Source organism: Podarcis liolepis (assembly GCF_965112155.1).
Source record: "Podarcis liolepis genome assembly, chromosome: 8".
NCBI lineage: Eukaryota > Metazoa > Chordata > Lepidosauria > Squamata > Lacertidae > Podarcis > Podarcis liolepis.
Genome location: NC_139560.1, coordinates 56,982,185 through 56,996,128, shown reverse-complemented (window position 1 = coordinate 56,996,128; position 13,944 = coordinate 56,982,185). Strand labels below are relative to the sequence as shown.

General features: G+C 36.4%; 1 protein-coding gene across 13 annotated transcripts in view; it reads right to left on the bottom strand.

Annotated features, from left to right (window-relative positions):
* ATP9B (ATPase phospholipid transporting 9B (putative)) overlaps nt 1–13,944 on the bottom strand; it is a 114,607-nt gene that overhangs the window by 32,374 nt on the left and 68,289 nt on the right. For all 13 annotated transcript variants that reach the window (XM_083518580.1, XM_083518575.1, XM_083518579.1 and 10 more), the window contains 2 exons: nt 6,574–6,734; nt 740–882 (listed from right to left, as the gene is read on the bottom strand). In XM_083518580.1, coding sequence (XP_083374706.1) covers nt 740–882; nt 6,574–6,734 — 304 coding nt within the window. The remainder of the gene's footprint in view (nt 1–739; nt 883–6,573; nt 6,735–13,944) is intronic.

Below are 13,944 nucleotides of genomic sequence, written 5' to 3'. Positions count from 1 at the left end.
TAATACTTAATCATTTCAAGAGAAGCTAGAGCTACCGTGTTTTGCAAGCTATTTTCATTATTCTCTTCTCATTTTCGATACAGGGAACCCCAGTTTTGGGATGGGGTTAAGTGGGACAACCCCATCAAAATATCATTAACCTGGGTAGTCTTTTTTTTAAAAATCACAATAATTTGTTTTAAGTTGAACACCCACATTTTAATGGTGAAACAGTACACATTATTGTACAAGCCAAGTATCTTTTAAACTACTGTGGAAATGCTGGAGTACATATTTGCAAAGGACTTAAACCATGGGCACTCCAAGGGATGAGTGTCCCCCCCTTTTATTCATATCAGTTTAAATACAAAACAGAAACGACCAACAACATGGGAGATTTTGTTTGAAATTCTGGGCAAGTCATTTTCATTTTCAGTCACCCCCTGTAAAATGGAACAGTAAATCTATCTCATAGGGCAAACAAATAATTATTGTGAGCATTTCTAGCATAAAAATTGTATCTCCTTTTTCTACATATTACCCTTCTGTATCCACAGAGAGGCAAGGGACGTTTTTCTCTTTTATTGGACTTTGGTCATAAACACATAGTTAAAACATTAGCTTAACTTAAAGTAACAGTTGTTCTATCAAGGTAACCGATCTTACAACGTTTAGACTGGGGCACCCAAGTCAGGAAATATGTCAACAGCACTAATTCTATAAATAACATTCATTCACAGAATACAATTAAAAGTTGTACCTGTTTTATCAGTCAGTAGATACACCAGACGACCTAGTTCTTCAGGTATGGTGCTTGTTCGAACAACTGTTCCAGGTATATTGTCATCTTTCATAATCATCCATCCATAGGCTGCTTTGCCCATATCTAGGTTCACACGTAAACTGAAAAATACACATATGTCCCTCTTGTGTTTAACAACTTCACTCTTTATGATAGTAAACAAAACGTTAAACCAATAGCGGAGTTTATCTAAATAAGCAATTGATGGTCCTATGAGCTGGAGCTTTATATCAAGAGGCAAGAGTGTTCAAATTGTATTAAAATAGTTTGAAGAGCTAGTTATGCTTTAATCACTCAATTAACTGTGGATGCAACCCAGGAAAATTTTCCTCCTGACTCTCACAGAAATCAGGATTTAGGCACATCTAATCTTTCCTTTTATCAGTAGATTATTCAATTTAGTGTTTGTGCTTGACATTTTAATCTTAGACCACTGCACTGATATAATTTCTGGTTAAGCTGTAGTATGGTCCTGGTTCATAAAGGCATTGTGGCAGATGAAAATCCTGAGCGCATATATCTATCTATCCATCTATCTCACAATAAACACATTTTCAGGTTTTAGCATGTTTGCATACACAATCAAAATGCTGCAAGTGCGCAGTTCACCAAAACAATTAGCCTCTTGTCACTCTGCCCACACATCTCTCCTTAAAAACCTACCTTGGCTTTGTGTGTACATGTGGATCCACCACAAACTCCTTACCCTTCAATGTCTTCCATTGCCTTGTGGTCCTTACCACTCTCTCTTATATCCTCTCATGTCCCTTCTTGTGGTTTCATTCATCCAGTACTACAAACTTCAGCCTGCTGAAGGTTTCCTGCTCCCTGAAAGAACTCTAACTTTTCTTGCCTGGTATTGTGTCTTAAAACATTTGCATGCAACCACCTTACTTCCTTCAAATACTGTCTAAAAACCTCTGTTTTCTATGACGCTTTTGTCACAAACCCTTATCTACTATAACTATACCTAAGACTGTATAATTGGAAACCATATATTCTTCCCTTCTAACTCTTGCATTTGTATTCACACCTCGTGCTGTTCTTTCCTTTGCACTGAATTTTACATTGGTGCTTTAGATTTGCAAAACACTGTGCACGCTGATGGCATCATATTAAATAGCCTTTTCCTTGCATGATACTGTAGCAAATGTAAGTTATTAACAAGTATCTTCTTAAAGCAATGCTCTCCTTTGAACCTAGTGTTTATTAAATTAAATAGAAGCAGAACATATATATTAAAATGGACAGGTATAGCATATAGACAAATTACTGTTGTCTGGTAACTTCTAGGTTAGATTACTCCAACTTGTTATAGGTGGGGCCGTCTCTGAAGACAGTTCAGAAACTTCAGTTAGTGCAGAATTCAGCACCCAGTCAGTCAGTCAGTCAGTCAGTCAGTTTTATTGCACATAGCCAAAGGCTGCCGCTATGTACACAGAATCATTCAACAATTAAAAGAAAATATACTGGATTGATACAAAAAACTTAAAACATTTATGTTATCAAGACACTACCTACTCTAAACAGCTATAAAAGTATCTTAATATACAAGTTAAGACATTAAACAGAATTCAGCACCCAGGTTCCTCACTAGGATAAGATGGTTTGAGCAAATAACACCAATTCTGGCCTGACTGCACTGGCTATCAGTTAATTTCCAGGCCCAATTCACAGTGTTGGCTTAGACATATAAAGCCTTAAATAGCTCAGGACCACAATACCTCAAGGACAGGCTCTTCCCATATGAACTGACTCAGACCCTGCAATCATCATTTGAGGCCCTTGTTTGTGTGCCAGCTCCACATGAGTTCTGGAGGGTGGCAATATGAGAACCGGCCTTTTCTGTGGTGGCTCCCCACTTGTGGAATGCTCTCCTCAGGGATGAAAAGGGTAGGAAGAGTGACTGAGGGAAGGCATTAAAAACCCAAAGCACTTCCTGTCAAGTTTTGCCTACTGACATGAATGACAAGTAGTAGAAGAATAGCAATGAATGTTCATTGCTGAAAAGATGAGAATGATTGGAAGATAACATGCCAGATGCATATACTGTACAGAAAAAGGGCAACTTTATACCCAACATTATATAAGGCCCATGCACCCTTTGGGATATATCTAAAACTGAATGCATATTTCCGTCTCTCACCAATCTTCCCTACAGTAAGCCTTAGATAAAATGAGAGAAGCTTTTATAGATATCCAACACTCGTGCCCATTAGGGACCCTTTGTGGTCTATAAAAACATTTTTTCCTCTTGGTGCTAGCATTATCATGGCATCAAGCTGTGTTAATGTTCACTGCTTGCTTTAAAAACAAACAAACAAAAAACAGAGTGAATGTGTGTTTACACACTGGAAACTTTGAGTACACAGCTTTTAAAGACCAACATAAATAAGGGTTCACTAAATGGCGACCCATTCCTGAGTGGGCAATCTTGATGGCATTTTCCTTAAAAGAACAGGGGAGCACCTCGTTCTAAAGAACCAACATAAATATAAACCAGATCCCTTAAAAATATAGATCAGGGAGTGGGTGGAAGCGTTATGTAATTTGTCCCTAATGATAGTTCTGGCAACAGCTAATAATTGAAATTGGGTCAATTAGGCACAATATATATGGGCAGGTTTGGAATTCTTGGTTCTGTATTGGCACTGCTTAGATGTAGAAGGAAGCAAGTTTTCTGATATCAGAAACAAGCTGCAGGATTGTGTGTACTCTAACCATTTGCACTGAAATCCCCCGCCACTTCTCTCTATTTATGCAATGGGATTCTACAGAGCACATACAATTGAAGAGAACATGCATGGGGGAAACAGCATTTCCCCAGCCACAAAATATCACACTCTGAGCACTGGGCAAATATCACCGTAAAAGCGCAACATTGAGAAAGAGTGTCAGGATTCCGCGCAACAACTAACTGTGCAATTACTGTGCTAAAAAAGTCATCTGGAAAGGCCCTGAGATAATGTTCTGTTATTCTGTTAGTCACTACCTTGCCAGCTTTGCAGACTGCTGATCTCCTGATGGGCTAATAGTATCCTTTCACCCGATGATTTACTTAGAATAGTTTTGTAGTGTCATGCACAATAACTTCCAGCTGCCTTTAGCCAAATAAAATTCCTTAGGGGAGCTGTGATAGAAATATTTGACCTGTAGCAGCAAAAGAACTAAAAGGGAAGCAAATAAAACTATTTCTTTCCAACTTTGTTTGCTTTATTTCATTCTGCTTACTGATGCCCCAAACTTGATGTATGGTGCATGAAACACTCATAGATGCTTGATTACATACCTGCAATTGCCAACTTCGCCTGATTATTATGATCATGTGGTTAAGCATCACAACAGCATTGCAATAACTATTAAATCTTTGGGAAGTCTTAAATATCTTCCCAAAGCAGCATTTTCTAGATTCTAATGGAGACAAAGCCTTGTTGCAACACATTTTCATGATGCAGAAACTGGCAACTCAAAAGTAATGCCAATACTATGTTACCTAGTAAGATGTAATCTAAAGGAAACTGTGCAACATAATTACAGTCTGAAAAGTGTGGTCAGAGCATTGTCAGCTGAGTTAAAATGAAAATTGTCACTGAAAACCCATCATTTCAAATGCATAATGCCAGACTCAGGTAGAGCAGGGAGGATACCCACGGTCTGGCAGTCTGCTCTTGATCTGTGAATTGTGGTTCTTCTACATCCCTTAAGTGCCAAATCAAGAATTTCAAATACTGCTCGTGTATATGGCCTCCATTTCTGAATTTGTGGTAACAGAATATGTGATTTAACTTTAGAGAGACACTTGATAGTTTAACAAACAAAAACTTGTTTTCTTTATCTGGATACTCCTAAAGCTTATAAAACTTTTTTTTTTAAGGGACAGGAAGTCAGACCAAGAATTGATGTATTAAAATTATTAGCATAGAGCTTCCTACATCTCTAGACACACAAAATTACAGGCATAAAAATACACAGATTTATTTGTAATGATTAACAAAAGGTAGCAAAAAGTAGCAAGCCAATTTACTAATACAAGTTTTACTAAGACAAAAATAAAGCTCTAGCCATCATTATGGTTCCAGACCTTATTTCATAACATGCCTTACTTTCCATAAATAGGTCCAGTGTGAATTATTTTTACAAATGAAATTCCTATTCCAGAACAGTAGTTATTGAAGAAAACATATGTTTGGGTTTCTTAAAAAAAAGGCAGCCCTAAAACCAAGCCATGCTTGTTCCTGTGAATCAGCAGTTTCCTACTAAGATCTACTCAGAGTAGACCCAATGAAATTAATAGACCTATGGTCATTAATTTCAGTGGGTATATTCTGAGTAGGAATAACTAGATCCAAAGTTACACATCTGAAGAGTAGCTACTGCCTTTAGTCATCCAGTTTGCAGCACTGCTGCTCCTCCCATCTTCACCGGTCACACCAGAAAAAGTCTTGGAACTTTAAAAGTAATGAACTTCTAAAATGAGATCTGGTGGAAGTTAAAGCTTTGTGTAAATCACAACTACTACTTTGTTGCTCCTGATTTTTAATCCCACTTGTGTGAAGCCTAGTTATTAAGCAGTTTAAGGGAAAGATACACGCTGAAAGACACACTATTTCAAAGGCATTTTCTTTATAAGTTCCAGTGCTAAACTATGGCATGGAAAACAGGTATTGGGTAATAATCCAATATGCTCATTCATCCAAATTAGACCCTCTTTAGATTACTTTTATATGCATTCAGTTATTTGTGCCCTTCAGGGTACACTTAGCTCTTGGACCAATTTTTTCATCAGATAGTGTAAGAGTAAGAAAGTGGGGTTGGCGTCAGCGAGGAATATCTGGCTAAAGAATTGACCCTAGGAAGCCAAGGAGTCTGCTAACACTTTTGTCAAACAGCTACAAAGGCAGAAGAATTCTAATCAGATCATGGTCCATGCATGTCTTAAACCTGTTTTATTCTAGGTTTCTGCAACTCCTGTGGACAGAGGAAAATGACTCATCACTTAGATCACTGTCCAGTTTGGCTACCTGCAGCTTTGTTATATACAGAAGAATCTGTGTTGATTTTTTTAAATGTGCTGGTCACTTCTGTCACACCAGGTCTACAATTAGAGCTAAAAGGAATAATATCAACCAGTAGCATAAGTTACCTTTGAGTAGTCCAGAGTGATTTTTTCTACTGAGAAATATTCCACCAAGGTAAAATGTTTTAAATGAAAGCTGGTTTTGCAAATTACAAGATCACAGTAATGTCTGTTCATTCCTTTGTTTTGAATAACTAAATAGTTAATAAATTGAACTATTCAGAAGACATGTTATTTGCTTGTGATCTCCAGCATAACCCACAACATATTTAACTTTAAAATATAGAGGGGGCCAATAACCTAACACTAAAGATATCTAAATAGCAGGGTAAAAATGTTTTCATGCACAATGCTTTAACTAAAAGAATGGGATAAATTATGAATGCCTGAATAAAATCAAGCAAGCCTTTAAAATACACAATGTATTTTCTGATATACAAATATTACACCCTTTAAAAAGCATTAATGCAAGTAATATGATTATTACATGGAATATTTCAGCTAGATTTAACATTATACAAACAAGTACAACAGAATGGTTTTTTGGTACAGTGATCTCTTCAGTATCTGCAGATTTGCTGGTACCTTCTACTACAGCTTCCTGATAAAATCAATTTCCTACACAATGAGAACCGAAGGTACAGTTTTTTAGTTTTTTTAAAGCTACATTTAGTGAAATTAGATATCTGTATTTCTCTCTTGTTCTTATACATACCTGATAGGGATTATGTAGGAAAAAAGAAGAAGAAATCGAAAAAGGTTGCGGTACCATGGTCCCACAAATCCTTGCAAGGTTACCATAACAATGGAAAGTGCAACTAAAGCCAAGAACAGTGCTTTGGTCAGTTGATTCAGTTCAAGATCCAGCAGGCCAACCTAAAGGAAGCAACATAAATTCAGAAATTATTAGGCTGTACAAATACTTCTACAATGTTATACTTATATACAGTATAAAAAATAGAAAAAAACAAGTCCTTTTGCAATCTGAGATTTCTGAGCCAATCTCGATGTGAGCGACTGTGAAGGTGAGAAAAGTCGGTTTCAGAACAATTACTCAGTCAACACTATTTTCAAGCTTTGAAGCCTATACCCTATCACTTCTGAGGGTACTTCCCAAAAGTTTTCCCAAGAGTGGCATAGATGTTACACTCCCCACGGTAAATTCTGTGTAACCATAGCCCTCTTTGGGCATTGTTTGGTCCTGAATATGTCACCGAAGGTGCAAGGATTGGGACCATGCTGGATGGCCCCTGCCTGCAACGTCACATGCACTTCTCCTAACGTCTGTGTGCACAGCACAAATATCTGTAAGGATGGATCATTTGTGCATCATTGTATGCATGGAGGTTCCACCTACAACTAGAACTTGGACAGTTAGGATCCCAGATCCTGAGGAAACCTTGGCGCGCAGAACCATATGTGTGAAGGCACCTTCCCTGCAAATGTTCATTTTTATGGAAGTATACTAGGGAAAGAACACATGGCATCTAGAGCTGGTTTGGCCATCAACTAGCATGATGGTGGTGGATGAAGAATCTGGAGAGTACCAGGTCAGGGAAGACTTCTGTAAACCATGAAAAAGTGCCAACCATGTGACAAGTCTTTCAATTTGCAACTCATGAAGAAAACCAACTGCTTTTAGGTAGTGCTGTATGTACTGCATGATATTATGAAGATAACATTTTGTGCCAACTAATTCAAATTTTGTAATCAGAAAGACCAAATTGCCTTTATTTATTCTAATTATGCATATTTGCATGAGGTGCTCCTTACATAATTTAATACATAGATTTTGCTATTCTGGTACTAGGAGGGGGGAGACAGAGAAAAATGCAGAGCGCTGAAGCATTGTTCCTGAATACTGGATATCTTATTCCATCTCCCTCAACACTAATTCTTCTGAGATTTCAAACTTTGCTTGTACACTTTCAAACATTTTGGCTAACACAAAATGACATTTTTGAACTATTTTTAAGGAAAATTGGCAAAAACAACACTGCCGACATGGTTGCCATACATCCTGATTTTCCCAGACATTTTGCCAGGCAACTGCTTCCAACTGCAGTATTCAGGTTATGTCTGGGAAATTCTGGACGTATGGCAACCCTATGTTTAGTCCTATTAGCATTTTAATATTTTTTAAATGAACGATGAAAAAATCATAGGAAATTGAATTCTGTGTTTTAGTTGCATTTTTTAATTTTCACAATTACACAACTATGGTTTTAGCCTTCTGATAAAGCAGTTTCTACCCATATATTTTGGGCATTGCTGCATTGTTGTTTTAAAACTGTTTTATTAGATTGTTATGTTGTATAATTATATGGTTGCAAGCAACCAGCCCTAGGACCTTATGGTGAAGTACAGGTAAGAAATCTCTTAAACAAACATTTACTCAGAACATGAGAACTAAGGTGAACCTAGACAGCATGGAAGGCTCTCAGTTTCTGGATTTTATTTGTAACTGGGCAGGCCTCCTCTTTTATGGCTGTTGTTCACCTGAAAGCAGTCTGAAACTATCATAGGAGATAGTTCCCTACTCACTGTCACACTGAAGCTCTCAGCCTTTGCTTCAGCTACCCCTATTTATCCCAAAGGCATGCATCAAAGTGTGACAGATGTAAATCTAAAAGGCAAAAAAGTTGTTTTTTGATGTTGTTTTCAGATATGGCCAAGGCCATAGAACTCAAAAGAAAATGAGCACCAAATGAAGGTAAAATTTCCCCCTACACACCGGTATTAGTTTAAATCTTTGCTTTACAAAGCATTTGAATTTAAACCTTACTGAATTCGAAGATAAAAATGAAAAGAAAAAAGCTACAATAATTAAAAATTGCTCCACAGTCTTTTACCATTTATATTTCAAATACCTCCATTTCAAAATCAAAGGCTCATATTGGTACAAGGAGCCCTTCAGACCAGTGTAATACTTTGATTGGCTCTTCTAGATGACACTATGGCGACAGCTGGCTAATTAACTCTGAGGAAAATATTCCTGATAAGAAAACTCTTTAGCTCCCGTCAGAGAGACAAATACGGTACAATACTTCAAGAGGAAAAACAATTTGTTTAAGAATTATATTTAAAATACTTTTGGAAAATTCCAACATTCTTGCTTGTCTCTGGGCTGTTCCTTCCCTTGAGAACTAGGCAGCTGAAGACCACAGTGGCTGATTTATCAGCTGCATTTAAAAAGCAGCACAACGAGGACAAATATCTTGCAATTTCCGCTGCTTCAACTACTACATAGTTTATGCTTGAATTATTGAGAAAAATAGGTTTCTGGATTAAAATGAAGAAAAATTAAGCCAGGGAAGTAGAGCATGTTTCAAAGCCCAGATCTTTTTGCATTGACAAAGGCAGTCTAAGTTTCAGGCCTCGCTGAGGATCAGATGAAGTCATTATTCATTCAGTCAGGGAAAAAAGACTCAATTACCTCAACCTAAAGATGCTATCAATGAATGCAAAGTGCATATTTTACTCTATTCATCCAAATCCCATTAAAAAGTGAAAGGAATGATTTAATCTGGCCTTCTAGAGTTGGTCTTTTTTTGTAATAAAATAAAGAATCACTGTCTTGCAATATGCATAACCAGTACCTCACACTTTTCTTGCTGCATCATAGCACTGAAAGACTGTAAAAGCCAAGACAAAACCTGACAGAAATGAATACAAAGTTTCCTTTGAGAAATGGCATTTATGGGCCCAAACATTATACATAGCCCACTGGATACACATATGTAGATAACCAAAAGGATAAAAACTTTCCTAATTGATGAAGACAGATTTGGATGCTAGCTTAGGGTCTATTCAATAGGCTTAAACAACTTTTAAAACAAACTGCAAAAAGTTTGAGAGGTAAACACTTTTTCAACTGCTCCAGCAAATTTGTCTTTTCGGCTAAAGTGATTGGCTATGCATGGTAACTTTTCTCCCATGGTCATATGTCTATCACGTTACCTTATCATTTTTATGTACACACAAAAAACCCTGTGCTCTAATACATGTTAAAAGGGGGAAATAAATGTAAAACTTGTAAGCTGTTTATCTCCATGTCTTGTGTTGTTTTTCTAAAGAGAAGGAATTCATCTCTTTATGACTAAAAACCTGTTATCCTATTTAAAATTACCATAAACAACATAAAAGACTTTATTCGTAAATAGATTTAAATTTTATTCTGAGTATTCTTAATAGTTTTTACAATTTTCAATGCCTATAGAACAATTTTCCTTATCAAAATGTTTTGTTTTGTTTCAAACAACTGTGATGACAAAGTCGTATATGCCACTAGAAATTTTAATCTCCCAGGGAAAATTTGTACATAATGTTGAAGACAACCACAATAGTTTTGCAAAGGGGCTGTTCCGGGATAATGAACGCAATAATTGCCTGTATAATCTAAAATGCTACTAATGGCAACAATCACATATCCATTTAGCTTCTCTTTAATTTATGTAGCAAGTTTTAAATAGCTAATCGTTCTCAGCCAAATAATGGTTTATACCAACAATAAAGGGTAAGTATGGCATTGTCCTGCTTAAACAAGAAAATATCAGTTGTCTTATTTGTTTAATTTTCAAATCACTGAATGACTAAGGGTTCTAATCTCTGAAATGTAGTGCTATTGTGATATGTCACTGAAAAACAGCTCAAAATAAAATAATTACTTGTTTTTGTGCGCAATAAAGAGGAACATGCAAAGCATTTAAAATGAAAGTATACTGCAATAAAACAGCATTATAAAGAACATTTTATTAATATTCCTAATAACTGTTTAAAAGTAAGATAAAATCTATCATAAGTCATTTTTTAAATGGATAGCTTTAACAAATGCAACTTTTGCAATGTAATACTTTTTGACAGGCAACCATTTTTAATTACAATATGATTCTCAAAATCCAACACTACTACAGTGTCCCGAGTGCTTTGAGGAGAGAAGCTAGGCAGCCTTATTCACTAAGTACTTAAAAGGTCAGCAGGAGATCCAAAGAATGTTAGTGCCATTCCACCCTAATACAAGAACTAAAGGAGTAATCCGCCTACTCTCATTTGAGATTCTGATTAATAACATGGAGCGACTCTCAACCATATTTGCATTGTAACATCCAAGGATAGTTTGATTATTAAAACTGAATTAAGCATAAATGATGCTTATGAATGCTTTACTTTTCAAAGTTAATACTCAACAGAAGCCAACATACAATGCAGTTGAACAGACAAATGGTTAGACACTGGTTTTCTAGTTTCCATTTGATCTCATTTTCAGTTTTAAATATTATAGATTATACAAGTCTGGTGTTCAATTAGAGAAAAAGTATCTATAGAATAATAAGTTTTAATAATATTTGCATAATGTATAGTACAGTGCAACAGAAAAACTGTAAGTGATCTGCAAATATGTTTTACAATAACCTAATTGCATGAAAAATATTTCTCTTTTTTGATTGCCAGTTTTAATTTGTGCATCTTCAAATTATTACAATTTTGAAGTCAAAAACTCTGATTCCTGTCAGATCAACTGACAAAGTTTATTGATTAATCTGACAGTTCTCATACAAAACAAAGTCTTCTACTGATCGGGTAGTAAAATCTGCAAAAACTAACATTAAGATTTTAATGCTAATTAACAAAATGAATGACAATTACTTCTTTGTGCATCTCTTCTATTTAACTCTTCTCACTTCATGCTTGGTTGATACAAAACAATATGTAAATTTACGCACAACACCTCATGTACAGTCCAAAAGCTCTGCCTGTCTTTTGATGAGTAAATTCAAAAGCAAAGGAAAAGACCTAAAATAAGAATTCCATGGGGGGGGGGGAATCTATTTGTCATTGTCTGTATTTTGCCCAAGGCTTCACAATTATTTAATCGCAAGGGAAAGCAATAACTGAGCATGGGAATGCTTCCCAAAGAAGTAAAAAGCTGTTGCAAGTCTTCTAATATTTGTACAGGATAACAATTGACTGCTCATGGAAGGTAAAATTTTAATAATTTCGTACTTGATTTCAAGAAGCTAAAAATGCAGAAGAACCTGAATGTGAAAAACGACAACTAATAACAACTTTGGCACTGAAAACTGAAATTTAAGAAAATTGTTCAAATGATCATCTTCTAGGAAACATTTTAAAACATCTCTAATCAACAATTATAGTTCAGTTTAATTACCAAATGGACACTGCAGTAGTATTTGTCCATCTTGAACTAAGTCTAAGTTGCATAGTACTAACATTTAAATAATATGAGATATTTGGTTTGTAAGGAACTCTAAAGAACAGTTTTTTGGGGGAAGTACAAACACATGGTTTTAGTATGGCACCATTACTTTGGATGGCATATATTAAAATACACTGAAGGCATGCAAAGATCTATTGGCAGCAATTATGTGAAATATGTATCTTCACAATTCTGACTGCCAGATAGTTTCACAAACAAATGTTTTAAAATATTTTGCAAGAGTAACAAAATGTCAAGATCCAACTTCACAGCAGCAGCAGCCATTTCTTAAATTTCTTGCAAATTATTTTGTTTTCTGTATTAAAATGTAAAATCTTATCACGTCATAAAACCGTAGGGCCATTTATAAGTAATGTTGTTAATGATACAAACAGGCATAGCCCAATTCAGACAGCAGAGGGCACTCAAGAACGATGTTAACTAGTTTAAACTGCAAAGTCTCTCGTAAAGCGAGCAACTTTTCTTCCATTTGGATTCTTCACAACCACAGCCCAAGGGAAATATCACTATCTGAAATGTTTTACAGTACACTCTGTTATTCAAGAGAACTCTGTTGTCAAACTGTAATATATTGCTATGTATACATGTAGAGACAAGACAGATTTGTGGATATGGTTTTGACATGTGCAATACCTTCTTTTTCTGTGTGTAATATATCTTCTCTTGCCATTTGCCCTTCACAGTCTCAAATACTTCCCCATGTATTCACATATATGCACATTCACACAGATGCACACTCAAAAAATATTCACTCCTCACATAACTACTACCTACTCCTCTCAGCTCCATATCTGCACCAGCACACAGCCTGACCGATCCTATACATTGTACAGTGGTACCTCTGGTTGCGAGCAGGATCTGTTCTGGAGCCCCGTTCGCAGCCTGAAAGGAACGCAACACACATTTGTGCACATCGTGATTCGCCGCTTCTGCACATGAAATCATTTTGCGCGTCTGCACATGCGCGAGCGGCGAAACCCGGAAGTAACCCTCTCCGGTACTTTCGGGTCGCCACGGGACACAACCTGAAACGACGTAACCTGAACCGAACGTAACAAGAGGTATGACTGTATATATACTTTTTAAAAAACAAGCAATTGAAATGTTCCTTAACATTCCATAATGTTTAAGCAGCTGATGCCGGAATTCCCACAGAAAACAGCAGTAGGTGTTCCAAAATTAGTTTCCTTCTTGTGTTGAGTTTATCTTATTTTTTGTGGGGAAATGGCAGAACTATTCCAGCCAAGCAACTTTCTCGAGCTTTTTCTGTTATCTCATTTGGAAACTGCCGTTACACACAAGTGGGGCTTAACTTTCAAGAACAGCAGTAAGTTATTTCTCTGAAGTACAACCCTGCAAATCTAACTTCTATATGATAGAACTTTGCAAAGCAATACACGGTAGGTAGGTTTAGGAGTGCAAAGAATGTAGATCAGTATCTATTAGTAGTTTAGCAAAATTCTGAACAAAAAGGCTCCCTGCCCCTCATCACAGTCCAGCTGCCGAGATGATGTGTAAAGGGAGAAAACCAAGACTACATTTGTGTGTGACAGGACTATGTGCTCAGTTCTGGGAATGAAAACAAATTCCTGGGCAAACATGTGCTCAGAGGCACCCATTCCTTAATTCTAGGAATATGTTGTCATCCATCTCCACTCCAGCTATTTTGCACCTGACTGGTTGGTGGACCTCAGGGTTCTAGTAAAACAACATCCTGCAAGGAAGAAATCTGTATGCCCAGAGTCTAGAAAGCAAGTATTCTGCAATATATTTCAAAGGAACAAAAAACCATTAGGTATTCACCAATACAGCACCACAAATAAGTTTCAGAAATCTAAATAAAGACTA